The 26808-nt window shown below is 53.5% G+C and overlaps 2 protein-coding genes across 2 annotated transcripts in view; both read right to left on the bottom strand.

The window, feature by feature from the left end:
- Window positions 1–13256, bottom strand: part of OSGIN1 (oxidative stress induced growth inhibitor 1) — a 55262-nt gene extending 42006 nt beyond the window's left edge. Inside the window, exon 1 of the mRNA XM_060131683.1 lies at window positions 13125–13256. The gene's annotated coding sequence lies outside the window, so the exon portion shown is untranslated. The remainder of the gene's footprint in view (window positions 1–13124) is intronic.
- MLYCD (malonyl-CoA decarboxylase) lies at window positions 9807–26313 on the bottom strand. Its single transcript, XM_060131690.1, has 5 exons — window positions 25774–26313; window positions 17028–17140; window positions 15998–16154; window positions 13125–13277; window positions 9807–11031 (listed from the first exon to the last, which is right to left on the bottom strand). Exons 1-5 carry the CDS (start codon window positions 26311–26313, stop codon window positions 10498–10500), a joined length of 1497 nt encoding a protein of 498 aa, XP_059987673.1. The 3' UTR covers window positions 9807–10497.
- Window positions 26314–26808: the final 495 nt, after the last annotated feature.

Here is a 26808-nt window from a genome sequence, read left to right as displayed (position 1 = left end):
CTGGAGAGGGTGTGGATAAAAGGGAACCCTCTTGCACTGTTGGTGGGAATGTAAATTGATACAGCCACCGTGGAGAACAGTATGGAGGTTCCTCAAAAAACTAAAAATAGAACTCCCATACGACCCAGCAATCCCACTACTGGGCATATACCCTGAGAAAACCATAATTCAAAAAGAGACAGGTACCAAAATGTTCATTGCAGCTCTATTTACAATAGCCAGGACATGGAAGCAACCTAAGTGTCCATCAACAGATGAATGGATAAAGAAGATGTGGCACATATATACAATGGAATATTACTCAGCCATAAAAAGAAACGAAATTGAGTTATTTGTAGTGAGGTGGATGGACCTAGAGTCTGTTATACAGAGTGAAGTAAGTCAGAAAGAGGAAAACAAATACCGTATGCTAACACATATATATGGAATCTACGAAAAAAAAAAAAAAAGGTCCTGAAGAACCTAGGGACAAGATGGGAATAAAGACACAGACCTACTAGAGAATGGACTTGACGATATGGGAAGTGGGAAGGGTAAGCTGTGACAAAGTGAGAGAGTGGCATGGACATATATACACTACCAGACATAAAACAGATAGCTAGTGGGAAGCAGCCGCATAGCACAGGGAGATCAGCTCGGTGCTTTGTGACTGCCTGGAGGGGTGGGATAGGGAGGGTGGGAGGGAGGGAGACGCAAGAGGGAAGAGATATGGGAACATATGTATATGTACAACTGAGTCACTTTGTTATAAAGCAGAAACTAACACACCCTTGTAACCCACACCCTTGTAACCTAACACCCAATAAAGATGTTAAAAAAAAAAAAAGTCTACACGTAACAAATGCTGGAGAGGGTGTGGAGAAAAGGGAACCCTCCTACACTGTTGGTGGGAATGTAAACTGGTACAGCCACTATGGAGAACAGTATGGACGTTCCTTAAAAAAACTAAAAATAAAGCTACCATGAGATCCAGCAATCCCACTCCTGGGCATATGTCCAGACAAAACTGTAATTCAAAAAGATACATGCACCCCTATGTTCACAGCAGCACTATTCACAATAGCCAAGGTTTTTTTTGTTTTGTTTTGCGGTACGCGGGCCTCTCACTGTTGTGGCCTCTCCCGTTGCGGAGCACAGGCTCCGGACGCGCAGGCTCAGAGGCCATGGCTCACGCGCCCAGTTGCTCCGCGGCATGTGGGATCTTCCCGGACCGGGGCACGAACCCGCGTCCCCTGCCTCGGCAGGCGGAATCTCAACCACTGCGCCACCAGGGAAGCCCTACATCTGTTTTATAAACTAAAATGGTGACATTTACTTGTTGTAAATTCAGTAATGGCCCCATAGCTCATAAGTGATGACACCAGGGTTAGAACCCGTATCTGGGTTCAAATAAATTAGGTCCTAACCTCTACTGTCACAGGTAGTCTTGTGATGACAAAATCGAAGGGAAAAAAAGTACTGTAAAGCTACAGTTTTTATGTGTCTGAAGGTCATCCATATAACAATCATGACAGTACAGTTATGTCTGGGGGTTCCGTGGATGGGGCCGTGGGTTGGGATGGTCAGAAAGTACAGGCGTATCCAACTCATGAACCGTCCTGGCCTTCTGGGCGGCTACACTTGGGCCTGCCAAAATCCCTTGGATTTCTGCCATCGGAAAGGAAGGGCCTGACAGTTGAATGATGTGTCTTCCTTGCCACCTACGCTCTTCTGCCGCTCCAGTCCCCCCTCTGCTCTGAAGCGGCGCTGTGTCTGCCAGTGACAGCACAGCCTGCCAACCACCGGTGCTGGGCACAGCGGCCTTTTGATTCAAGGACATAAAACAAGGGACACGGAGAGTGTTCCTCTGGGCTCGACTGGTGTCACTGCAGGAGTGGAGGTTAAGCTTGGAGGTACGGAGGTGTCACGTGTTTGTTAATAAATTTCTCTCGTGTGTGACGTGTAAGACCCTCAAAAGCCCATGCCCCTGGCAGGCCCCCTCCTGCCTGGCTTCAGGCCAGGACTGATGAGTCCCATGGCTGTTTCAACACATGACCTTCCTCTTCAGAAGGTCAGCTATCAGCTGCTGCTTTGGAGGGTGGCGGCCTCGTGATCCTGAGGTCTTGGGTAAAAAAGCTTTCAGCGACAAGGCTGTTTTGAGAATTGCAGAAATTGGAACCGAGGGGTTTGGGATGTCCAGTGCTTATTTCAACAAGCTGACCCGTCTCTGTGGTTGCACAGAACCCAGAGAGAGCGCTGAGTCGTGCAGACAAAAAGGTGCAAATGTTCAGAGTTTAAGGCAGTTGTCGGCGTGGGCTTCCACTGAACACATCTGGGGGCAAGCCTGGGTATTCGGAGGGCCTGATGAAGCTGAGATTACCTGGTGCCCCAAGCCCCCCATATGCTCGCGTTTGAGGCGCCACATTTATGGATGGGCTGCTTCTGCTGCACATCTGAGAGCATCTCGCTGCCCGGCAGACACCATGCTGGCCTTATCTTGTCAAATATCCCACAGCCGCAGCATGGCCGCTAACACCAGCGTCCGTGCAGGGAGGTGACGTGCAGACCCGTGTGTGAGATTTTTAAGCGAAAGCTTAATCCAACGTTTGCAGAGCTCCGGAAGGCCCACAGAGCCTGGACAGTCCCCCAGCATCAGGGCGCCAGCCGCTGGCCACGTGGGGCTGGGGAGCTGCCCATCTCCTGGCTCCCGAGGGCAGCTCCTCGCCGGGCTCTGAGTTCTGCCTGCACGTGGCTTTCCTTCCGGTCCTCGTACTGACCGCTGGCCCCTCGAGAGCACATCTGCAGCAACTGACGTCGATAAGCCCAAGGGAAGAACGCACTGTGTGTGTCCAGAGACAGGGTCCCCCAGAAGTTTCTCGAAGTGTGAGGTGCGCTTCTCTGGAGGCTCTTGGACAAAGCCAGCATCTCATTGAATCTTTTTCCGATTCTCATTCTTCCAAAAGTCTTCTGAGGACTTTCTGGATCCTCAAGGGGAACGTCTGTAAGTCTGTCTGGTGCTTTGTCCATCTTTCCCACTCCCTAACGTGCATCTCAGAAGCAACCAAATTGATCTAGAATGTTGTAATACTGCTTTGTTTTTAACGTATTATTTTTACTCTTAACTTCTATTTATTGACAGGAAACACTGAGTGTTTCTTTATGGCAGTGATATAAAACTCGCCCTGGTGGTTACCAAACGTCTGAAGTTTGAGGCCACGGCCTCTACATTTAGCGGGAGGGATTTGTGATCTGGGCTCCGTGCCGGAACCAGAAAGCCGTGTCTTGAGTCAGCCTGCACAGTGACCCATCTGAGGGCCTGGGGAGGGGGTGCCCTGGGACATCTGCGAACATGCCCACTCTTGCTCCACTGGAGATGACGACCAGCTCCGGCTGGAGGGCCCCCAAGAGCCTGCGGAGAAACTTGGTGAAAGCCAGTGGAGCAGCAGGCTTGGACAGCTCAGGTTACTGCAGCGGTTCTGAGCGCTGTCAGCTCCTGTGAGAGGATGGGAAGTCTGCTGTGCGGAATCTGGGTGCAGGTTTCACACCCGCCCGGGGGCTGGGGGTGGCAGGTGGGTTTGTTATTTGCTAAGTTGTGATTAAAGTCCCCAAGTTCAGGCTTCCCTGGTGGCGCAGTGGTTAAAAATCCGCCTGCCAATGCAGGGGACATGGGTTCGAGCCCTGGTCCGGAAAGATCCCACATGCCACGGAGCAACTAAGCCCGTGCGCCACAACTACTGAGCTCATGTGCCACAACTACTGAAGCCCGCGCACCAAGAGCCTGTGCTCCGCAACGAGAAGCCACCACAGTGAGAAGTCTGCGCACCACAACAGAGTAGACGCCGCTCACCTCAACTAGAGAAAGCCCGCGCGCAGCAACGAAGACCCAACGCAGCCAAGAATAAATAAATAAATTTATATATATATAAAAAAAGGCCCCAAGTTCAGGAAAGGGAAAGGCAACACCGCCATCTTGTGGCCAATAGTGTGCACAGCACCCGCGATGCCTGCTGATTGGGATCCAGGCTCAGAACCATTTTTAGCATCAGACAGGTTTCTGACCCTGCTGACAGTGGCAAAGGGGGATTTGTGGCCTCCTCGCCTCTCCAGCCACGGCAGGTCACCACCCACGGAGCCACCACACCTAAGAGCCTGCGTGCCGCGGACACCGTGCTGGGTTCCAGACCTACCTGTCCCCTCAAATCCCCCCTCACAGCCCCAGGACTGGGCGCTAACACCAGCATTCCCTGCAGATCTGCCTTCACTGCCAGGTAGGGGACCTGGGGACACTGTGTAGCTCAGGAGAGGTGGAAGTGGGACTGCGGAGAGAAGCATGTCTTTTAACTTCCCTTTTCTGTGTTTAGAGGGAACTTGCCCTGTAGGTCTCAGGTCACACAGCTGGGCTGTAAGAGCAGCTCCCAGGCCCATCCCTCTGGGCCTGTGTCTTCAGCTGTCAGTGGGGACAATGGCGCTCCTGTAACAGGCCCCCTCGGGGTCTTCAGACTGAATGCAAGTCATCACCTGGAACATGCCTGCACCCAACAGTCCTCCATCAAGGGAGCTGGGATTGTGCTTCCTGGGCAGGAACTGGATTTGCAGGAAGTGAGGTCTTGTGGGTTCCTGGGATGGGTGGGTGGGGACTGTGTCCTATTCTTACACAGCAGCCCCAGGGGGCAGGACTCTGTGGGGAGAGCCAGGGCAGGGGGCCAAGCCTGGTCAGAAAGACCCTGCCCGTAAGGGGCCGTGATGCGGGGCGCCCAGGGTGATGGTCGCTGTCAAAGCCAGGGGACCCTCCGCAGGTGGCTGAGTTGCGTTGTCGATACCCACGTGCGCATCCTCGGTGGGCAGACCATAGAACTGTTGGTCCAAACTGGGACACTTCCGAGAGGGAAGGGACGCTCTCGTAACAACTATGCCAGGACAGGGGCACCTCGGATGGGCGTTGCCCCAGGCAAGCAAGGACGACGGTCACTCTTGTCATCAGGTGTGCAGGTGGCAAGTGAAGACGTGGATGGAGATGAGATTCTCGAGGGGAAAGAAGGGACTCCTGGGATCAGGCCTTGAGGGACCATCTGCCAAGACTTGAGGGTAGCGGGAAGGAGGCAGCGGGACGGCCAGTAGCGACGGGGGAAGAGCACGTTCCCCAGGCCTGACTGCTGCCCAGAGGGCACCTGCTGGGATTACCCCTTCGGGGTGGCTGGGAGTATCGCAGAGCCGGTGAGAAGTGGACCCCAGAGCAGGGTGAGGGGAAGGAGCAAGTGCCCGTGGCAGTCCTCTCTGGAGCAGCGTGGAAAAGAGCCGCACCTCTCTCCCAGGAAAACTGCGTTTGCAATAGCTAAGGCAGCTCTCTGGTCTCCCTCCTTCCCTGCCAGAGTTATCAAGGAGGGACTAAATTTTGCTCAGGAAGCGCTGTCTAGTGCACAGGAATGAGGGCTGCGTTTCTCCAGTGGATGGAAAATACGTACTGAGCCTCTGCTACGAGCCAGGTGTGGTGGGAAGATTCACAGCAACGTACTTGAAACGGACAAGCCTGGGGGGGGGGGTCCAGCCTTTGTCACCCATCCACACCAGGCTCTGTGGTAGATGGGCTACGGCCCGCCCCCACCCCCGACACTTGTCATCTCCCACCACCATGGGAACAGTGGACGCCAACCGCTCCACTCGACTGGTCCAGAGACAGAGTCGCCTTCCAGCTGGACCCCTCGCGGGGCCCGTCTCCCCGTCTCCAGACTGGGCCGATCATCCCTCCGCCCTGCCCACGGCTGAGGCCGGGTAACTAGCGGCGGGGCGACCCAGAGAGATGGTCTCTACAGCGGTGGGACTGTGGGCATACCCCTGGGCTGAAGCGGGTCTCCAGAAAGTGGCGAGGCCTTGGAGGAGAGCGGAGAGGGCAGCGGAGAAGATGGGGGGGGCCCTGGGCAGGCAGCAGGCCTGCTCTGCTCTCCCAAGGCTCACGGGGCCCTGCTGTCTCCGCCCACGTGCGCTCAGTGGCTGTGCCCTCGTCCGGTGGATTTTACGAGCTGAGTGAGGTTCTCTGCCCTGAACTGGTTGGAGCGGGGCGTCCGTCCCTGAACCACTGGCAAATACCGACTGCTCAGATTTTAGAGGAGACACTGGATTTAAACCTTCCCAGCAGCTGGAGTTTTAGTGTCACAACATCTCCATCCCTGGCCGTCTACTCCGGCCAGGCTGCCCTCCCGACTCCATCCCCCTCACTCCTGCCGTGGTGCCGCTGGCCTCCTGCCCTGGGGCTTTGCTTGCGCTGTGAGGTTGGAAGTCAGGGCGGCGTGGACAGCGCTGGGCAGGCCTGGGCTCGGGCCCCAGCTCCAGCCTCAGCAGCTGCTCTCAGCATTCCCAGAGCCTCAGTTTCCTCATCTGTAAATGGGAATCACTCCCTCAGGCTTCGGGGCTGGGAGGTGCGGAGAACATCCAGCCCAGAGCAGAGATAAATGCTGTTTCTTCCTCCTTTCCTCGAAGACTAAGAATTAGCTAGTCGAGAAGTAAGTCATAAAGAGAAAAACAAATACCGTATGCTAACACATATATATGCAATCTAAAAAAAAAAAAAAATGGTCCTGAAGAAGCTAGGGGCAGGACAGGAATAAAGACGCAGACGTAGAGAATGGACTTGAGGACACGGGGAGGGGGAAGGGTAAGCTGGGATGAAGTGAGACAGTGGCACGGACATATATACACTACTAAATGTAAAACAGGTAGCTAGTGGGAAGGAGCCGCATAGCACAGGGAGATCAGCTCGGTGCTTTGTGACCACCTAGAGGGGTGGGATAGGGAGGGTGGGAGGGAGACGCAAGAGGGAGGGGATATGGCGATATATGTATATGTATAGCTGATTCACTTTGTTATACAGCAGAAGCTAACACACCATTGTAAAGCAATTATACTCCAATAAAGATGTTAAAAAAATTAGCTAGTCGAGAAATGCAAATGCAATCAGAAAAGAAGAAAAAAAGGAAAAAAAAAAACCAAAGACGAGAAAGAGACCCGGGGTCACTCTACCGATTTTGATAAACTGCAAATAATGCAGCAGCTTTCTGTGGTGAACAGGAATCACGGAGTAGCTTTTGTTTCTATCCAAGAAGAGATCAAAATGGATTTTATATTCCAACAAATATAAAGCCACAAACAGAACAACATGGCCCTCTTGCAGAAGTGTTATGCCCCTAGATGACCGATAGAGGGCAGGGCTGTGCAACCCTCAGCTGCCCTAGATCCGGAGGGCAGAGAAGGTCCAGCCCTCTGAGATGGAAGATGGGGTGGGTGGTGCAGAGGAGCAATGCGGGGGCAGGCATCGGAGTGCCTCAAGCCAGCATGGGAGAGCCGGCTCAGGGCTTTCTGGACAAGGTACCAGCCGGGAGAGCTCAGCTTGGGCCAAGCCACTGAACCTGGGGATCCTCGTCTGAATGTGAGGTGCTGCTTAGCTGCCATGGGGCGGTGAGGACACCTCAGTGCACAGAAGTTCCTGGAAATGAATTGGTGCACTTAGTCACCGTATAGAACGGAAGCCAGGAAACCATCACAACTCTAATTTCCAAGAGGGGGACGACAGATTCCGGAACCTACATCTGGGTGAGTGTGACGGTGGTCCCAGAGTCCAGATGTATAAACATCTGTAATAGAGACAACAGCTGGTGCCTTTTCAAAGCTTTATGCACGTCATCTCCTTGGAGGCTCTCAGCAGCCCCCGAGGTAGGTGCTGTGGTTACTCCCATTTAAAGATGGGAAAATGGGCAAGACGAGGGTAGGTGGTTTGCTGCAGGTCACCCAGCTGGGAAGTGGTGGGGTCGGGATTTGAACCCGCCACTGGCTGGAGCCAAAGCTGGTGACGTCAACCATTATGGCACCTACTGCCTTGCAGAACAAAAGCCGCCCATGAACAAGTCAGAGCAGGTCAGCCCCAAGGCCACTTGCAGCCCTGGAAACGGAATTAATCTGAATTCCAGAATAGCCCAAGACTGTTGGACAACAGACTGGAGAGACCTGGGGTCCGTCTGAACCACAGACCCCAAAGCAATGAGAGAGGAGGAGAGCCGTGCACGGGAAAGGAGGGGAGAACAGCCACCCCATGGGTGGGGTCTGTAGGGTGCGGGCTGGGAATGCCAGGGGGAGCAGGCTCTGTGCTGGGGAGGGGTGGAGGGTGGCTGCAGCCTTGAACCCAGGGCGCTGTGTTAACTGACTACTAATGACACTCTACTGAGCCCTTACTGTGAGCCCACCATACTGCCAGGCACAAGTAGAGGAAGATCTGGTGGTCAGAGTGATGGCTTGAGAGCAAGTGGGATGGAAAACAGGTCTGGGAGACACTGTCCGTGCTTGTGTTACTGCATCCCCCTTGCGATGATGCCCCCGGGCAGTGGTTGTACTCTTCCGTAGGATGTAAATTCGCAACGTGACGAGGGCCCGTGAGTGAACTTCTGTTGCCTCCAAACCCAGCTGCTGTCTGATTCTGACTCCTGCCTGGCTGCCATTGCCAGAAGGACAACATACGCACAAGTGGGCAGTCTGACCATCCTCAGAGGAAGTGGGCGGCTGGGCTGTTTCAGCCATCTTCTGCCCTTCTAGGGCTTGTAGGGTAAGTGTGGGAAGTGAAGGGGGTTCCCTGTAACACACATGAAGTGAGGGGGATTTCAACCCAGTGCACTGTAATGGAAGCGTCATAAGCTTTCCCTTCAGTCATGTGGACTGAGGTGCGGAGTCCTTATCCAGCCATCTATATCCATCAGCTCAGTCCACTCTGGCTGCTGTAACAAAATACCACAGACTGGGTGGCTTAGAACAGCAGAAACTGGTTGCTGACAATTCTGGAGGCTGGAAATCTGAGATTGGGGGGCAGCGCGGTTGGATGAGGGCCCTCTTTTCAGCTGCAGAATTGCCTAGGGAACTTCCTGAGGTCATGAGGTATAAGGACACTAATGCCATTCAGGAGGGCTCCACCCTCATGACCTAATCACCTCCCAGAGGCCCCACCTCCTAATGCCATCACCTTTGGGGGTTAGGATTTCAACATGTAAATTGGTGGGACATAAACATTCAGAGCACGGCACCATCCATATCCACCCACCCATCATCCAGTCTTCACAGAACACCTAAACGTAACACATTTTAAGTTTTTTTTTTTTTTTTTTTGCGGTACGTGGGCCTCTCACTGTTGCGGCCTCTCCCGTTGCGGAGCACAGGCTCCGGATGCGCAGGCTCAGCGGCCATGGCTCACGGGCCCAGCCGCTCCGCGGCATGTGGGATCTTCCTGGACCAGGGCACGAACCCGTGTCCCCTGCATCGGCAGGCGGACTCTCAACCACTGCGCCACCAGGGAAGCCCAAGAAATAAGTTTTGATAAAAATGGAAAATTACTGATGGTTGTGGAAGCTGGGTGGTATGTACCTAGGGTCATTACACTATTTTCTCCACTTCTATTTTGTTTGAAGATTCCCATATAAGAGGCTGAACAAAGATAAGGCGTGCAGTGTGGGAATCAGGGGCTACGGTCTCAGGGGCCGCCTGCCACACGGAAGCAGTTGGCGCCTTAACTTTTTCCAAGCTCCTGGACGGCGGTGACATCAGGCCTGCAGAGCTCGAGGGCCTTCACCATCAGCTCAAAGCAAAACCAAGAAGGAGGGGGCTGCTTCCTGCTGCCTGACTCAACTTCACACCCGTCTCCTCACCCACAATCAGCAGCACCTCTGCCATCACCTCTGTCCTCAGGCCACACGCTCCAGGCCCGCTTCACAGAGCATCAAACCTGCCAACGGGCTGGCTGGGGACCAAGGGCATGGCTAACGAGGTCTCAGACCTCAAAGACGACCACTATGCGATCGTGAGTAACCACGTGTTTAATGCTTCACAGGACAAACGTGTTCTTTGCTACGGAGTTCATCACGAACTTGAATCGCTGTAACTGTCAAGTCTATAATGCAATTTAAGCCCCAGGCGACAAGAGCTCTCGTGTCCAATAACTTGGCTTAGTGAAGTCTGTGCAAAGTCACAAACCTTTTCATACGTTCACGACCTCCAGAATTTAACTAGTGAAGTGTAGCACAGCCCTCTATCCCTTTGCAATCAGCAGAGAGAAACGGCTAAAACGATCATGGGTGAACCACGTTCTACGCTGGAAGGAACATCTGTTCTCACCTGCGCCACCTGCCCGGGTCCCAGAGTGGCTGACCCATCCACCTTGGGACGAGAGCCGGCAGAGTCTCCATGGTTTCTGAAGACCATCCCAGGGCAGGGAGCCGGGCCGAAGGCCACGATGGAATCTTCTGGAGAGAGCACAGCATCCCCATCCAGCCCACGTCTACCTGTACCCACCACTACCTTGCAGCGGTAACGCATCTTCCCTCGTGCAAAGCCCGGGCCCGGCCTTCCGGTGTGACCCCGCCACAGGCCAGAGAGCACAGTTCAACTCTGGTTCACTCTAGAAGCTCCTTTGGGTACATAACCCCATCCCCAACCCCTCGGAAAATTATCCTTTTCCAAGCCGGGGACGTTGGCTTCAGCAAAGGTGACTTAGAGTTTGCTGTTCTTCTGAAACTGGGCCACCAGGCTGAGGACCTGCTCGGAAGCTTTGATGCTCTTGGAGCTGAGGTAGGTGGTCCTGTTGGTGGCCGTGTCCTCCAGGAAGTAGCGGTAATTGACCATGAGGCCACACGAGCCCGTGATGCCCTTGAGGCTGACGTCGGCCATCCAGTTGATGCGCCACATCACGGCCCCATTCTGCAAGTGGAAGTTGGCCACGGGGTTCAGGGCGTAGCCCCGGTGTTTCTCCCCGTACAGGTACCAGGCGCAGAGCCGCATCAGGGGGGCCTGGAGCGCCCGGACCAGCTGCTCAGACTGGACCCACTCGCTGCTGCTGAGAATGGTCTTGAGGGTCTCATTCACGGGACCGCCCGTGATCTTGGAGATTTCTTTACACTCGGAATCTGTCAATAGTTCGTTCCTCCCATGATCCTTTGCTTTTGACTTCAGCAGCCCCAGAAGCCACTTGGTGAACCCGGGGATAGGGGACAGACTTGAAAACGTCCCCAGGTGAGGAAACTCCTTCTGCAGGGCACAGTTGGGGTGGGGAAAGGAAGGTGGAGAAAACACACACACACACACACACACACACACAATTCAGCAGGTGAGTCACGGATTCAGAAACACCTCCTCATTTCTCGCTTACGTATCATTAACCTCCGTGTGCTGCTGTGTGGTTTACAAAGTGATATTTGCTGCGCACGAATCTTCTTCTTTCAAGGAACAGTTATTAAGGATCTGATGTGTGCCAGGTCCTGGAGGCAACCTGAGTCCCCAGGACAAGCCTTTACTGTGGGGTCTCCAATCTGCACCGCTATCCACAACGGCAAGTTGGGGGACCTGCCTGAAATTGGAGGGGTGGGCTGCTACGATGTGGGGTGCTGTCTTCTGACTACAGGTCTTGTCTTTCTAGCCCACCAGGCCCCTCCCATGGACTTTGCTGCTGCCACAGAACCTGGTTTGGTGCTTGGCACACAAGTACCCAGTGACTGTCTTCTGTTGAATGAATAACTGATCGCTCAACTATATAGCACAGTGGGTGCAGAGGATGGGATAGAAGGGGAGGTAACGGTTATGTCTCCACATCAGATAACACGGTTCAATCATTGTTGTTCAAATTACAGAGAGACTGCAATGATCATTTTGAAGAACTCAGTATCTTCCAATTAAAAATGTAATATATGCTCACTATAGAAAAAATTTTTTTAATTTAGGACGGAAGCAAAGAAACCACCACACTCTCCAGGTCTGATAGAGTATAACTCCTGGTCTTTCTCTAGGCAACTTTTGCAAGGGCAAGACAGTTACTTTACATCCTCATCCTGCTTCGTGCATTTATATCATGACCGCTTTCTCACTGTCACTCAAAATTCAGAACCGTAACTTTAACGACAGAACAATATTAAAAGATAAAACGATCCCATGACTTTTCCTAACCCTGTTCTTTTCACTGGCCATTTAAGGTGCCTCCTCCATAAACCTCCACGAACACCTCTGTGGAGGAAGGGCTGCCCTTCCCTCCAGATTTCTCAGGTGACTTTCTGGCTCCCAGCCCAGACGTGGAGAAGAGGTCAGCAGCAGGATGGCTCCTGGGCTGCCTGATTCAGAAACAGAATCTGCTGTATCACCCAGACCCCGGAGTCTGCCCCTCCTCTGACTGCTTTTCTGCCTCACACCAGCCCTGCTACCCGCCCACCCTCGCCCCAAGCATGAGCACCTTCAGCAAAGAAGCAGGAAATAAAAGAAGAAACTCAAGAGTAATCAGATGTGCTTCTTATCGCCTCTGGGGAAAAAGTGGCAGGGAGTGATTCTAACGAAGCTGATACCCAGCTGAATCCCAAGTTCTCAGACTTAAAACTGTGAATTTAACACGAAGCACGCAAATACTTAAATTCCACCCTATTTGGCATTCTCTGAGGAAGAGCTTCTGCAGCAGCTGTCTGTGTTGAAACCACCAGAAGCAGAGAGTGCTGCAGTCAGAGCCAATTAGTCATGATCTAATTATTTTACCTAAAAATTAGATTCTGCACATTAGAGTTCACTCCAGCCCCTCATGAGACAGTTCTAGAAAGCCCAAACCCAGCGTGGACCTGAACATTTCTGTGTTTACCAGGGCAACCAAGAGAAGGCGATTATAAAAAAACCAGGTACCAGTGCATTTACCCTCCAACTGCCCGGTCGAAGTCGAACCTCGATGCTCCCTCCCGGGCCACGCGTGGGCGAGGGTGGGTAGGGAGGTTGGCACGGCCAGGACTGGACAGTGGGAGCGAAGGGGGCCCTGCTGGCGACTATGCCGGGACAGCACGTGCCCATCAGGAGCTGCCCCGCCAGCCAGGGTGCAGGGTCCCCTGCAGAAGCCGCCGCCCCCAGGACGCATCTGGACTTGTGGCCCATGAGAAGCCGGCTTTGAGGGCCTTTTCCTCGGCACCGCTTCCACCCCGACGAGTCTCGGGGCTCCTAGGAAGTGCCGAGGGGCACCTGGCACTCTTCCACCCCTCCTGATCGCTCCGGCCCAACAGCTTCACCCTGTCCGCAGAGATGAGGGCAGAACTGCTGGGCCATCCCAAGGCGGGGACACCGACAGCGGTGCGGCGGGGTCAGGGTCGAGTCTCGCTCACCTGCAGCTCCTTCACCACCCGCTTGATGAGGAAGGCGCCCAGCTCCACGCCCTGCAGCCCCTGCTGGGTCAGGCTCAGCGAGTATAGGACGGCTGTGGTGATCTTGTCCCGCTCCTCTGTCTCCGACGTGGGACTCTCCTTCACTATGATGGTCTGGAAAACATAAAGGACGGTGACGGGCAGCTGTGGATGCACCCGCCTCGCCCTCACCCCTCCTGGGGGTCCCTCGACCCAAGGACCAGGCTCTAGAGGCAAGCACCCTGTTCTGAGACCTCTCTGGAGGCGGCAGTGGTCTCACAACTTCCCTGGCTGTTTGCTCAATGTTGTATCATTTCTACCACTTGGAAATTCTCCCACAAGCTTCGCTGAATCACAACTGATGTCCCCTAGGTCTCTCTCAGGGGAGGTCTCTCTCTCTGTGCAATCTGCTGCCCTCCGACACCCCCAGACAGCACGCCAGCCCTCTGCCAAGGCCACGGGGCCCACTGCCTGCGGCTCCTGTGCGCAGACTGCCCACTGCGTCCTGCAGGCGTCCCTCCTCCCCTCTGAATCCTAGTTGCTTACATTTCCCAGTAAGCCGGATGCAGTCCTACCTAAGTTTTCTTTCAGGAAGTGTACCTTTTTATGCTTTTCCTATGTACCTTTTTGGTTTTCTGTCACGTCCTTATATTTCCACAGTGAAACCACACGCCCGCACAGACACGTACGAGCAGCGATCTACGAATCAGCATGACTCATACTGGGAGGTCCCTTAGCCAAGTCCGACGTGATCTGCTCTGAGATGTGAGTGCGGGGGCGTTCTGAGCTTTAATACCCTGAGGGCCACTGGACAGTAGTGGTGGAGACCTTGCAGTTGGCGTGGACACAGGCCTGCCAGCCTGCTTCTGAAGGACACGCTTATGCTGCTCTAAACTCCTACCAGCTACCCTGGATGCTTGGAGTAGGGGAGTCTGGCCCAGAGTCCAGGCTGAGGTCTGGAGCCCACAGACTTCCTTAAATTGCCAATGGGACGCGTGGGTCTGCGCGTATCCCCCTCGGGAGAAACATCCTCAGCTCTCATCCCCTTCAGACGCTCGGAGGGTCTTTTCTGTGACTCCTGGGAAGCCATGAAGGAAGAAAGTCACCATAAGGAAAGTTGGGCGGATGGTGACGCAGAGGCCGTGACATCCGGGGCCCCACCAGCCTCTCCTGCACCAGCAGCTGCCGGAGGAGCTCTCCTCCCATCATTCCTCATCTTGTTGGATCACCTCCTTTGTTTTTCAAGAAGTCTGTAGGTTATCTCGTGGTTCTGGACTCAAAATTTGTCTCCAGCAAATCTTTTTTTTAAGTTTTCAAAAAAAAAAACCCCAAAACCCAAACAAATGAACCTTTCTTTGATTATATGAATGAGATATGCATAATATCAAAGAGGCAAGAAATAAATGCGTGAAGAAAAAATCACAAATCACTCCAGAACTGAACACCCAGTCCTACTGTTTACGTTTTGGGGAGCGCCTCTCCAGGTCGGTCTCATTGGCCCCAGGCAGGTACACACGTAAGTACGTGTGCATACAAAACCACGTACACACGCGGCTCTCATGTATGTGTCCGGATGCGCGAGTCTCCTCACACGGAAGGCACCTGCCCTCAGGGCTGGGACCCCGGCCCTCCACCGTCCCCACTTCTTCCATCATCCTGGGCAAAGCTCTGCAGTCCCCCCCTAGCCTCGGAGTCCCCACGTCTAAGGTGAGGACAGTAACGATGACAAGCCTGAGTCACAGGGCGCTGTGAGCAGTCACGCAGGAGGGCGCGCGCGGGCGACGCAGAAGGTCACACCAGGTGGGCTAGGCTGGAACCCGAATCCAGTCAATAGTAAGTCAAGGTTGACGTGCCAGGTCAAAAGTACAAAGCTAAATGCACACTTAAGCCCACACGTGGGACCGCAGGGTGTGTGAGGACAGGCCAGACGCACACGCCGTCGCTCCCTACAGCAGCCTCTCCCGGTGGGCACTTGGGTTATCACTCCCACCTCCAGACGATGCTGCAGGGGGCAACCGCCCAGACTCTCAGCTCTGAGCCTCTCCTGGGATAAATTCCTGAGAGTGGAATTTTTAGGTCAAAAGGAACACACGTTTTATATTTTAATAGTTATTACCAAACTGCCCCCAGGGAGGCCGTGATAACTTCTAGTGCGTCATCACAGTGCAGGCGCCTCCGAACAAGCATCCTACGGGAACGTCTCCCTGCTGACGAGTCCTCCGCCCTCGGATGCCAGGAGACGCTGCCCAGCGCCCACCTGACATCTGCCATCACCTCTCAGCCTCCGAACAGGCCATTCCGACCCCGAAGCCACAGTGACCCAGGTGTGCCCACTTCCCCTCAACGGACCTGCTCTGCAGCCCCAGGCCCGGCCCACCGTGGGCCTGCGGACTGAGTGTTTCAGACACTCACCAACGCCTCGAGGAGAAGCCCAGCTTGCTTCCGGGGGAGAACCACCACACCGGGCAGAGCGCTGGGCCCGCGTCAGGCACGCAGCCCAGCCGACTTTCCAATTTCTCAATCGGCTGTCCTTAGAAACTACCCACAGGCACTTAGATGCTGAAGAGTTGATCCCCGTGCCCCTGCACCTGTACCCCCCTCATCCATAACAGCCTGGACCACGTCTCAACCCAAGGTCCACACACCCTGGCAAAAGCTTGCCCCGCCCCATCGCTGCCCACACCCTGCCCGTCTCCACTCTGTGGCTGCAGATCTGGAGCCTGTGTCTAGCTAATGCAAAGACCCACAAAGGCCGAAAAGCAATTTATTTTCAAAAAGGGAGAAAACTAAGTGAACAGAAAACTTAAGGCACCCTGGGCCGTCTGCCCCGTCCTGAATCGACCGCGCACAGGTACCTGGATGCTGCTGGAGATCTCACTGGTCAGGGCCACGTGCAAAATGATCAGGGGCTCCCCCGGGGTCGAGCAGTGAGAGAAGAAGTAACACCTTCTGTAGGGCCCCACGCGCCGTTTCATGTCCGCCCAGTTTTTGACGGGATGCACAGCCTCAGCCCTGACGAGAACGTGATGAAAGGGCAAGACAAAAGTACAGATCACAAGTTAAAGAGCCGCGGGGCTGATTCCTACTCGTACTATTCACTCAAGTCAAAGCAATCCTTTAAATACAGCTTCAGCGGACTCTGCGGGAAATTCAAAGATCATCTTAGCGCGGAACAGCGCTGACTGAGAGGAAGCACAACTGGTGACCGTTTAACACACAAAACTGTGCTCTCATCGCCGGTCTTAAGACTCGTTTGCCAGGCCCCGGGGGAGCAGGTATGTGGCAGATTTCACCACAGAGACCTGACCAGATGCCTGTCACCGGACATCCTACGTCGCTTGCTTCCCCCGAATCTCCGCAGTCTGAAGTCCGCGCTGCCTGAGGACACGCATCGCCTGGCTGCTTCCATGTGTCCGGCGACTTCGGCCACCGCTTTGTTTCAACATGCGCCGTGGCCGCACGCTACTGTCGGCCAGCCTGCATTTTACCGTGTCCGGGGGAAGGTGGGAATCACGCACTATACTGTTTGTGAGTTTGGAGATTTTATCCAAGGGAGACATTTTCACAGCTGGTTGAGACAGACGGTGTTTGAGTTACTAATGCCAGTGCTTGGGTCCAGTGAACCCGGGCAGCTCTGATCATGGGGTTGCTGGGGAGACGCGGGCCTGAGGGCTGACCGAGACCCCAAGCGCAGGTTCACCGGCACGAGGACCAGCTTCCACCTGTGCCCCTTCCTCCTCCGTGGTCTCGGCATCCCCTGGTAGGACAGCCACCTTTGTGGATCCTGTGTTTGGGTTTTATCAGGCTTGGAACAAAACGTACACGGGAATGGAGACTGGCTTTCCGCTGAAACGCAAGAAAAGCGGAAACGTCATAAATACTTACTCACTGATTTTCTGCAGCATTTCGCACGGTGAACGCCAGGTGACCCGCTCCAGGTTCAGGAACCCGGAAGAAAACCATTCTGAGAACATGCTTTTCAGCACCCCGTTCATTTCCTGAAATGGAGAGGGGGGAGCGCTGGCCTTCCGAGGGAAAGACGTCCAGCCCATCCCCGCATCGCTGCCAGCACAGGGAATTCGACACCAAAACCTGATACAAAAGAGGAGTGGGCAGGATGAGGCTGTTCTGAGGCAGCTCCACCGGGCTCTGCTCTCGGCCACGACAGACCGAACTCAGCTCTACGTCTTCCCTCCCTCCTTCCACCTGTAAGACACCTGGGTTCCATCTGAGCTAAGTTGCCCAAATCAAATAAAGTGTGCCGATACATTCGCCGCCATGAACACAGCTGCACACGTGATGCTAAGCTGACGCTGAACGGCGTCTCAGTGCAGGAAACTCCAACACCCTCTCAGGAACATTCTCTGGTTCACCAAAAACACCCTTTCTTGTTTCCCAAGAGAAACGAGGACCCCACATTTCGACAGCTCTAAGGTGTGTGTTTTCCTATTTTCACATCTTGGTGGTCAGGACACCTTGTTCAAATGATGGCGGGTCACGGTTTAGTCGGCAGCTTTTTTTCCTCCCTGAGTGGGCCGTAGAATAATAGTGTGCCGGGCAATCCATGCATTTAGAATTGATGACATTATTCTAATTTCACTTACTTATATTTATTCTACTTCCCAAAATGATTTGAGTCAACTTTACCATCAGAGATACATTCGCACTGAAACTTTTCAAGCAAGAATAGAACAAGGGGTAAGGAAAGGAGAGGACACGATGCAGGGGCAGAACCATCCCAGTTCAGTCTGTGGTGACTGCTGACCATGTAATAGTGGTAAGCTTCGTGACAGCCAGAGCGGAGGGGACGTCCAGGGCAAGAGACAAGGCTGTTGTTCCCCAATGGCTGCGTCCCTTTTTCCCAAATCGACAGAAGCTTCACTTTTTACCTGGGCACGTGACTGTTCAGGATAAAGTCTGCACTGCCGCCAGGGCTAATCATGAGACTGAGTTCTGGCTTCTCAGATGTAAGCAGAGGTATCCTGCAGCAGCTTCTGGGAACCTTGAAAGATGGCAGGAGCAGCAAAGGGCTGCTCTTTCTCTTTGTCCTTCCCAATGCAGGGAAGAGATGTCCTTCCATCTTTTTCTTTGTCCTCCCCACCGCAGGTCAGAAGGCGATGTGATGGCTAGAGCTGGAGCAGCCATCTTGGGCCATGAGGTAACTTTGGGGATGAGGTTTTCAGGGAAGAGCAACAAACAGAAGCCTGGGTCAACTGAGGGCACCGCAGAGCAGGATCAGCCCTGGGCTGCCTACCTCCAGACTTCTTCATGAAAGACAAACTTCTCTTATTCAAACCACTGCTGTTTTGAGTCTCTGTTAGTTATAGATGAACTGCATACTAACAGATACACTGCATATTATTATTGAATAACAGCAAACATCTCAGTATGTCTGGTACAGAACTGACCTTATGAATCCCTGTATAAGACCTGCAAAGACCATGATGGAAAACACCTGTAAAACCGTACACAAGCTATAGAACTGTTAGAGGGCCATTTCACATTGTAATCTCTGGTAAAAGGTCAAAGGACTCAGAACCTTGTCACTTGAGGATAAGTTGCAGGCATGGGGGTGGGTGGCTCAGAAAGGGTTTCAGAATGAAGCGAGGTCCATCTTCAAACACTGAAGGCCTCGGGCACACAAGAGGCCCCATGGCGGCAAGGAGAGGGAGCATGTCCAGGACCAACAGCGGGAAGGCACAGTCAGACTCCATGTAAAGAAGAGTTTCTGAGGAGCTAGGGCTGCCCACAGAGGTCCTCCTGGGAGACAGCGGCCCTCCCCACGGGAAGAGATGAGCACAGGGTGGGCAAGGACACGGTGGAGATGTTTTAGAAAGGATTTCCACGTCGACAGGCGACTGGACCATGTGATCTCTGTAATTCCTCATAACTCTTCTTTTTTTTTTTTTTTTTTTAAGAGACGGGGTCTCGCTATGTTGCCCAGGCTGGAGTGCAGTGGCTATTCACAGGCGCAATCCCACTACTGATCGGCACGGGAGTTTTGACCTGCTCCGTTTCCGACCTGGGCCGGTTCACTCCTCCTTAGGCAACCTGGTGGTCCCCCGCTCCCGGGAGGTCACCATATCGATGCCAAACTTAGTGCGGACACCCGATCGGCATAGCGCACTACAGCCCAGAACTCCTGGGCTCAAGCGATCCTCCTGCCTCAGCCTCCCGAGCAGCTGGGACTACAGGCGCGTGCCACCGCGCCTGGCCCTCGTAACTCTTTATCCCATGGTCTAGTCTCCTCTACTGGCCTCTCAGCTCTGTAAGGGCAGAGGTCATTTCTGATTTAGTCCTCTGGTTCTCAAAGCCATCAGTGCGGTCCTCCATGTGGAAGACGATTTAACAGATTGATGGGAAATGAAAAAGAGAAGACAAACTGGAAAGCAGTGACCAGGAAGTAGCAGGAAGGGAGGAGAAGGGATGGCTCACCAGGCAACACAGAACAGCTCCTTATAAAACTGTATTTCCTGCACTGACTACAGTGGTTCTCAGTCTTCCTGGAGTCCTCATACACTCTTGCACATGTGCTAAAAACGGTGGACACTCTCCCGAGAAAAATGCAAACACATTAATAAAACTCTGCACACAGCTTCCTGGGGTTCATGGAGCCCTTTGAAACTCAGTTCCCAACCAGGTTCCCCAGGTTGGGAACCTCTGCACTGAAAGGTTAGGAACGGACCAGCCGAGTTCCATGTAGGATGTTCATGGAACTCTATGGCATCTCTATGAGACGCACAAAGGAACAAGTTGGAAAAATCTGCCTTCGGCATTCATTCAGTATTGATTATGAAAGGAATGGTCTGGCTGACGGAAGCGCCTCTTCCACAAGTCCCTTCGTTCTATTCTGGGCTACTGACAGCTATAACGTGGGACACTGGACACGAGATCCGGGAATCTAGGCTAAAGGTTACACATCTCCACCGCCCAGTGCTAACAGGACCGCAGCTGTTCAGGCTGGAATTAGGTGCCGAGGGCAGCAAGGCTACCCGATCTCAGACAGCAGGAGGCAGAGGAATCGTGTATGCATCACGCTCAGTGATTGAGAAATCATTTATCAGCGACCCAGGACTCAAAAATACAACTGCTGGGACAACGTTCGCATCTACAAATGAGTTCATCTCTTAGTCTAGCTAAGTGCAGAATTTAGTAGAACCACGAGGACCACCAGGTTAACTTCAAAACAGGACAAGACACCAGAGAAGGTTTACAACAAACCGTGGTGTGGCTGGGCGCTGCAGTGGTGGCGTGGGGACCCTGCCTGATACGAGCTTGGTCCCTTCTCCAGTGTTCCGCCCGGGCTTCTGTTAAGATTCCCACAGGTCTCACCGTCATTTCTACATTCAAATCGCCCATCGTTTCCTAAATGCCAGCTCCCTTCTGCTGCCCACAAATATCTCACGGTGCCCAGACCCTCTCTTAGAATGGGAGTCCCCTCGGCTTCACTGGGGATTGTATCTGTAAGAGACTGAACTCTTCAACCCCAAAGGGCTTTTGGAAATAACTCTGCAGAAAAACAGAAAGCCTGTAAACTGCACACACAAGAAGCACGCGCCTGCCCGCGCACCGTGTACCCCGCTCAGGAGCTGGACACACAACCGCAAGTTCACAGGGCGTCTCGTTGAGGAGGGCAACTGACGGGTGGATTGGATTCACACCTCAGAGCCCAAAGCCCACACTTCCCCTCCTCGGGAAAGAACACGCAAACCCGGACTTGCGGCCACATGTCCAGGCATCATAATAAGCCTCTCAACTCACTTGGAACTTCAACAGAGAAGAAGAGCATTTTTAACAAAAAGAGCACTTGATCTTGTAAGCAAAGGGACCGTTTCTTTTCCTGTGTGATTAAGCTGCTTTGTGGATTTGGTATTACCCACGCCTGCCCAACACTGGATGACTGATTTACTGTTCTATTTCCTAAGATTAAAACTCGGGGTGGAGGGCAGGGGTCCTGCGATCAGAGAATTCAAGGACATTGACAAGACCCTTTTCTACAAATTCCTTAATTATGAAAACAACTAAAATCCCTTTCTTGGGGTAAATCCATTAAGATCAACTCACTTATTATAATCCAAGAGTTGCTACAAAGTGGCATCAGAGGGACGGACCATCGCAGTAGAGACTTGGGATGAATCAAGAAGTCCCAGGCTGGCCTCCAAGACACTTAGGCTTCTAACGACCTTTTAATTGATGGGCAGCAACGTCCATCCTCTCTGCAGCTGATCTGCTATCTTGAAAACCACAGCAGACATCTGACGTCTGCTGGGCTGTAAAAACTTTCTACACAGCACTTGCGTCTTCCCAGCAAATAGACTTGATACTGACTCTGAATTTCCTATCAGGAAGGATTAAGAATAAGAAGAGAAACCTCACCGGATTTAAAATACCCAAGAAAAGAGACCTACCCCTGCCGGGCCTTCCGCCTTGGGCTGCACGCTGGGCTCCACTCAAACAGAAGCGTCAGCCTCTGGATTCTTCCCATATTTCCAATAATCACAGCCCTCGGTCAGAGACCAAGATCTTGACAAACTGTCCTCATTCATAACTGTGTTTTTAGCCAAGCCCCGCAGTATTTCTAGAAGAGAAGCAGGCTGACCTTGGGCAGACTGACCACTATCGCCTCAGCAGCAGAGCTGGTTGGCCCAGGACAGTTAAGGGACGTGGCTACGATCACCTAAAATCACGCTTCAAACCAGCATAACCGGGGCCTGCCTTCCGCACCTGGTGCGTCTTCTGCTGTACCCACTGTTCCGTATGAGATACCCAGTCAGCATCCCTTTGGGCCTCACACATGCCAGTTATTCTAAGGATGCCTCTGTGCTCACGAGATTCAGCGAACAAGAAGCTGTGAGGAGAAGCAGGGCGCTGAGTCCAGTCCAGGGCAATGCCCAGGCCTGAGCCCACGGCAGCTCTCGTCCACCTGACATTAGCTGGCAGCTCCAAGGTCAGCAAGGGCCAGGGGAGAAGCACACCCGTGTGATGGGGTGCCGTGTGCACAGCAAGGGGTGCTCAGGTCTGCTACTCCCTGCCTCCCGGGCGTCCCGCGGCATCCTAGGCTCCTGCGCTGAAGCTCGAGGGCCAAACTGTTGGTGGTTTCCAACACTGGATTCCTACAAGCGAAAAGCTCTAGCTTTTTAACCACCTCTTTAACTTGGCTGCAAAATCCAGAATGAAACAAACACGGAATCAAGATGGACCACACACACGTTAAGTGATTCTGGTGATTAATTACAGTATCAGATCCCAGTGACGATTTCTATGGGTTAAAAAAAAGTCAACTCTGAAAGTTTTGAATGATAGGGATAAAAAAACATTTACGCAGCCACAAAGAGCAAGGGGAAGGGGAGCGACAGATTTAGCTGCTAGCGGTTAGAGGCACTCGGGCTAAGGGCAGGATTTCTAGGTAGAGAAGCGCAAGAGGTGTGACGGAGCCACCTGAAAAGGCTTCTGCACCCAGCGTGTCCAGACCGTGCGCAGAGGCCAAGGTCAGTCTAGGGTCACTCACCCTCTGCTTGAGACAGATCTTGATTCCACATGACTTTGTGCCTTTCGGTTGGTGGTGTTTTTCCCTTACGTGTGTGGACGGCCTTGGCTATGAAACAAGGGAACCCTGAACGTCTGAGGACATGGTGTTGCTGGCAGCTCTGGGTCTCCCTGGCGCCAGCTCCTCTCCCACAAGTCAAGTCTCAGGGTCACAGCTTTGAGCTTTGATGATGTCCCTTCTCAACCTCATAACCAAGAGTCTTCTCTTGTAAGTGGGGAAGAGTAAGGAAACGAGTCCAGTTATGTCTCACAGAATCGGATGTGACATCAGGAATCCCCCAGGACAAGGGCGGTCCCAACGTCTGCTAGGATGTCTCTCCTCTCTCCTCTCTCCTCTCTCTCTCTCTCTCTCTCTCTCTCTCTCTCTCTCTCTCTCTCTCGCTCGCTCGCTCTCTGCCGCACGGAAACCTTCCCTGGCCTCCAGGTTCCGTTCCAGGCTCAGACCTCTGAATGGAGCAGTCTGACCTCAGGACGAATGGGAGTGGTTAGCTGCTGACTTCGCCAGATGGCAGGGCACCCGGGAGTCTATCTCACGCTTCATTCATCATTTTGCTACACAAGACGAAGGTCCCAGTTTTCAAGGAGCTGATCATCCACTTGCGGGGGAAAAATACATTTCAAACAACAGATTCTGTGGTTAATGTATCAAATCCAACTGAGTGGTACAATGACGTATCTATGAAGCTCAGAACCGGGTGGGGCCACCCTGAGCTGGAGCACCTGCAAAAGCCTAGCAAACGAGCTGGGAGTGCAGGTGGCTCTTTTTCTAACAGGAATCACGCAGGGGCGCGGGTTCAGGAACGTTCCATCCAGGAGCCAGCTTGGCTGGAGAGGAGGGTCCGTGGAGGGGAGCGAGTAATGCTGGGGGAGTGGGAATGCGCAGGATGGCTGGTGGGCAGCAAAAATGCCAAAGGAAAGACACCGAATGCCATCCTCCTGGCCACGGAAGGTTTGATGATTTTTCGACAGAAGAGCAGAGACTGACCTGAGGTTTCAGAAAAAGGTGGGTGCTGAGGTTGCTGCTAAGATGGAAGCTTACACAAAGTCTTGGAAAGATAAACACAGTCACAACTAGAGAATATTAAACTCCTGAGTCAGTGAAAGTAAACAAAACAAAGCATTCATCAGCTGGGTTGTCTTACCTTCCCTTCAGTTTTATAGAAAAAGGCATATCTAAAAGAATAAGCCCGTTTTCGATCTAGTTAGGTTGTCAACTAAGAGAGCTGGTGTGCCATGATGAAGTACACACCGTGGAGTGTGGAGACGGGGCTTGGGGGGAGGCGCTGCACTGGGCCTCGACAAGCTTTAATCACCTCATCTGTCAAACAGTCACCACATCTTGCTGAGGATGAAATGAGCAAGTGCGTGAAAGGCACTCACACATACCGTGCCCGCCCCTAACTCTTCCCATACTAGAAGGGAAGCTTCTGGACCAAGTGATCTCAGAGCCTGAGCACGCCTGGTACCATACAGACAGCCGATGAATGGCTGAATGGATGGGTGGAGAGTTCCATTTGGGGACAGGTCACCTACCCAAAAGACATCCTACCTTGGATGAGGTAGACAGACATCCTACCTAATTCTCAAGCCTCCTATGCAAGGAGAATTAAGTTTCAGAAGGCTTTCAGGAGCACCTGTCTCCGCTTCAAGGAGGAAAAAAAAAAAGGTCTGCTTGGATTGCAGACGAAACCCAAGCCTCTCTTGGGAGGAACCAGATGGGTATGCACACAGTGTGTGGAACACAAGGTCTCAGCCATTCAGATGGGGATTTAGTTGGGAACATGGTCGATTCAACACACTGGGATTCCAGGACTGATTTGGTGCCAATGCAATAAACAACTGAGGTTCTCAGCCTGTGACTCTTATAGCTGAAGGCTCACTGGTCCTAGGTAATACTTAGCATCGTAGATTAGCCAGCTATTATGAGCAGTCAAATCACAGCTACTGTTATCATCCTGAGATTAACCCTATCCTAACTACACACAATTTTATGCGTGTAGGGCTACGTAGTCAAGAAAGATACGAAGGTTTCTGATAAACACAAGAACTCACATAACATGATGAGGATACAAAGTGCAGAGCAAAGAACCTGGGAAATGTGGGTGTGGGTGGATGATCAGAGACATGCTTATTTGCTCTGAGGGCCTGGTCAAGTCCTGTGACCTCACATGAGAGGTCGACATGTGGAGACACGCTTATCACCTCCCCAAGAGTGAGGCAATGAACGTAAAAACCGTTACGCCAGTGTCAAGAGTTCTTAAAGGAATCGTTCAACTGTTCAATTCTTTTTAAAGCCAACTGCACCTACTAATCTTCTGAATGCCAGAACGTTTACAGCATTTTTGGTTTACTAAAAGAGCGAGTTAGTGGTCCCACCATATTTAACATCAATAGTAATAAAAGGACTATATTCAACTATCAGCCACCTTTCAAGTCATCATTATTTAAATCTTAATCTATTTATTTGCATCTAACCTGAGCTCACTGTGGTAAACGCCTGATTTCCTCAAGAAGTCAACTTAGAATCCTATTTTAGGGCTGAACTCAGGAAGGTAAAAATACCCTGGTCACAGTTATGAGGCAGAGAGAAAATAGAAGGCATCCAGACTCCTAGACGGTGGCGACCTCGAGTTCTAGTCACCTTTGTACGTTTCACAGGACTTTTTAGGACAAGGGCTTACACAGTGGGCCCTGCAACTAACTTTTACTGACCCCATCCAGGTCTTCAGAAAGTTACCGGATGCTCGGTTCGGTCCGCATTCAAGTGTACCACATGGACGAAACCTCTCAGGTAAAAGAATGAAAAAGAGATTTTATGGAGCACGCTCATCAGGAACGAGGCGTGACAGTCACCTTGAAAGTACGCGAGGGCCGAGTTTCTGTAAGACAAGCGAGGTGAGCCTAGAGGGAGGCAAGGACTGGGAAAGCGTGGGAAGGAAGGGGACAGGGTTCGGGGGCTCTGACTCGGGGCGAAGTGTGCGCGGCTCCAGGCAGGGGAAGGTGGAATGCTTGGGGCTTGAAGGGCGGGTGAGGACGACATGGGGAGAGCCGCCAAGGGTCGGGGGCGGCCCGGGCGGGGCCTTACCCGGACGTGCGGTCCCTCCATCAGCTTGAGGGCCTGAGCCTCGAGCAGGTCGGCCCGCAGCTGCACCAGGAAGCGCACGCCGCCGTCCAGCTTGCTGATGTGGTGGAAGAGGCTGCGGTAGCGCGGCTCCAGTGCGTAGCGCAGCCGGTCCTCTGCCTGCAGGAGCACGGCCGCCTCCCGCGGCTGCTGGAGCAGCTGGAGCACGGCGGCGCTCTGCTCGGCCACCTGGCCGTGGTCCACGCCGAAGCCCCGCGCCAGGCGGCCCAGCAGCTCGGCGCGCTCGGCCGCCTCTGCCAGGCCGCCGTAGAAGCTCACGAAGTCCGCGCACTGGTTCTCCGCCGGCGCCGGCGTCTTCTCGCGCAGCCCGTAGGCCGGCATCGCGGGCACCGCACGGTGCAGCAGCTCGTCCATGGCCCGCTCCAGGGCGCCGGCCGCCGCCGCCCGTCCGCTCGACAGCCGGGGTCCGGGCGGCCGCAGGGGGAGCCGCAGCCAGAGGAGGAGGAGGCGCCCAGCCGACACGGTCGGCCGAAGGACTGGCATGGCGTAAGGATACAGCTGCCTGAGGAACGCCAACGCCGCCGCCGCCGCCAAGCTTCCGGCTTCCGGCACGCGCCAGTCCGGTTGCCCCAGCCCGGGGGACGGGCGGGGCGGCGACCAATCGGAGGGCGGAGCGACGGGGGCGGGGCGGAGTGCGGCGCGAGGCCAAGTGTGGCCAAAGGTAACCCGGGAGGCGACCAATCGGAGGGCCGAGCGACGGCGCGGGTGGCGACTTCAGGGCAGGCCTCTGCCCTGTCATCTAGCCACCCAAAGTCACCGCCTCAGTCCCTCTCCTCTAGGGCCGAGCTCTCCAGCCCCAAGGAACATCACGGTCACCTAGGGAACCTGTTACGCACGCAGATTCCTGGCCCTACTCCGGAGATTCTGATCCAGTGTGTCTGGGGAGGAGCGGAGCAATCTGCGTGCCTACGAAGTATTCGTGGTGGTAATTCTCTGGCAAGGTAGGTTTTGTCTTGGCCCCTGCCTAGGCGCTCTCAC

Source organism: Lagenorhynchus albirostris, chromosome 19 (genome assembly GCF_949774975.1).
Source record: "Lagenorhynchus albirostris chromosome 19, mLagAlb1.1, whole genome shotgun sequence".
NCBI classification, from domain to species: domain Eukaryota; kingdom Metazoa; phylum Chordata; class Mammalia; order Artiodactyla; family Delphinidae; genus Lagenorhynchus; species Lagenorhynchus albirostris.
Note: the sequence above shows the minus strand (reverse complement) of the source record. Positions and strands in the feature narration are given on the sequence as shown.

Coding starts and splice junctions, on each gene's coding strand:
- MLYCD (XM_060131690.1), bottom strand. CDS start 26,313: ATGCCAGTCCTTCGGCCGACCGTGTCGGCTGGGCGCCTCCTCCTCCTC. Junction 13,278..15,997: donor AGATCTCCAGCAGCATCCAG/GTACCTGTGCGC, acceptor TATGTTTTCCAG/ACCATCATAGTGAAGGAGAG. Junction 11,032..13,124: donor GGGTGGTGAAGGAGCTGCAG/GTGAGCGAGACT, acceptor TGTGCCCTGCAG/AAGGAGTTTCCTCACCTGGG.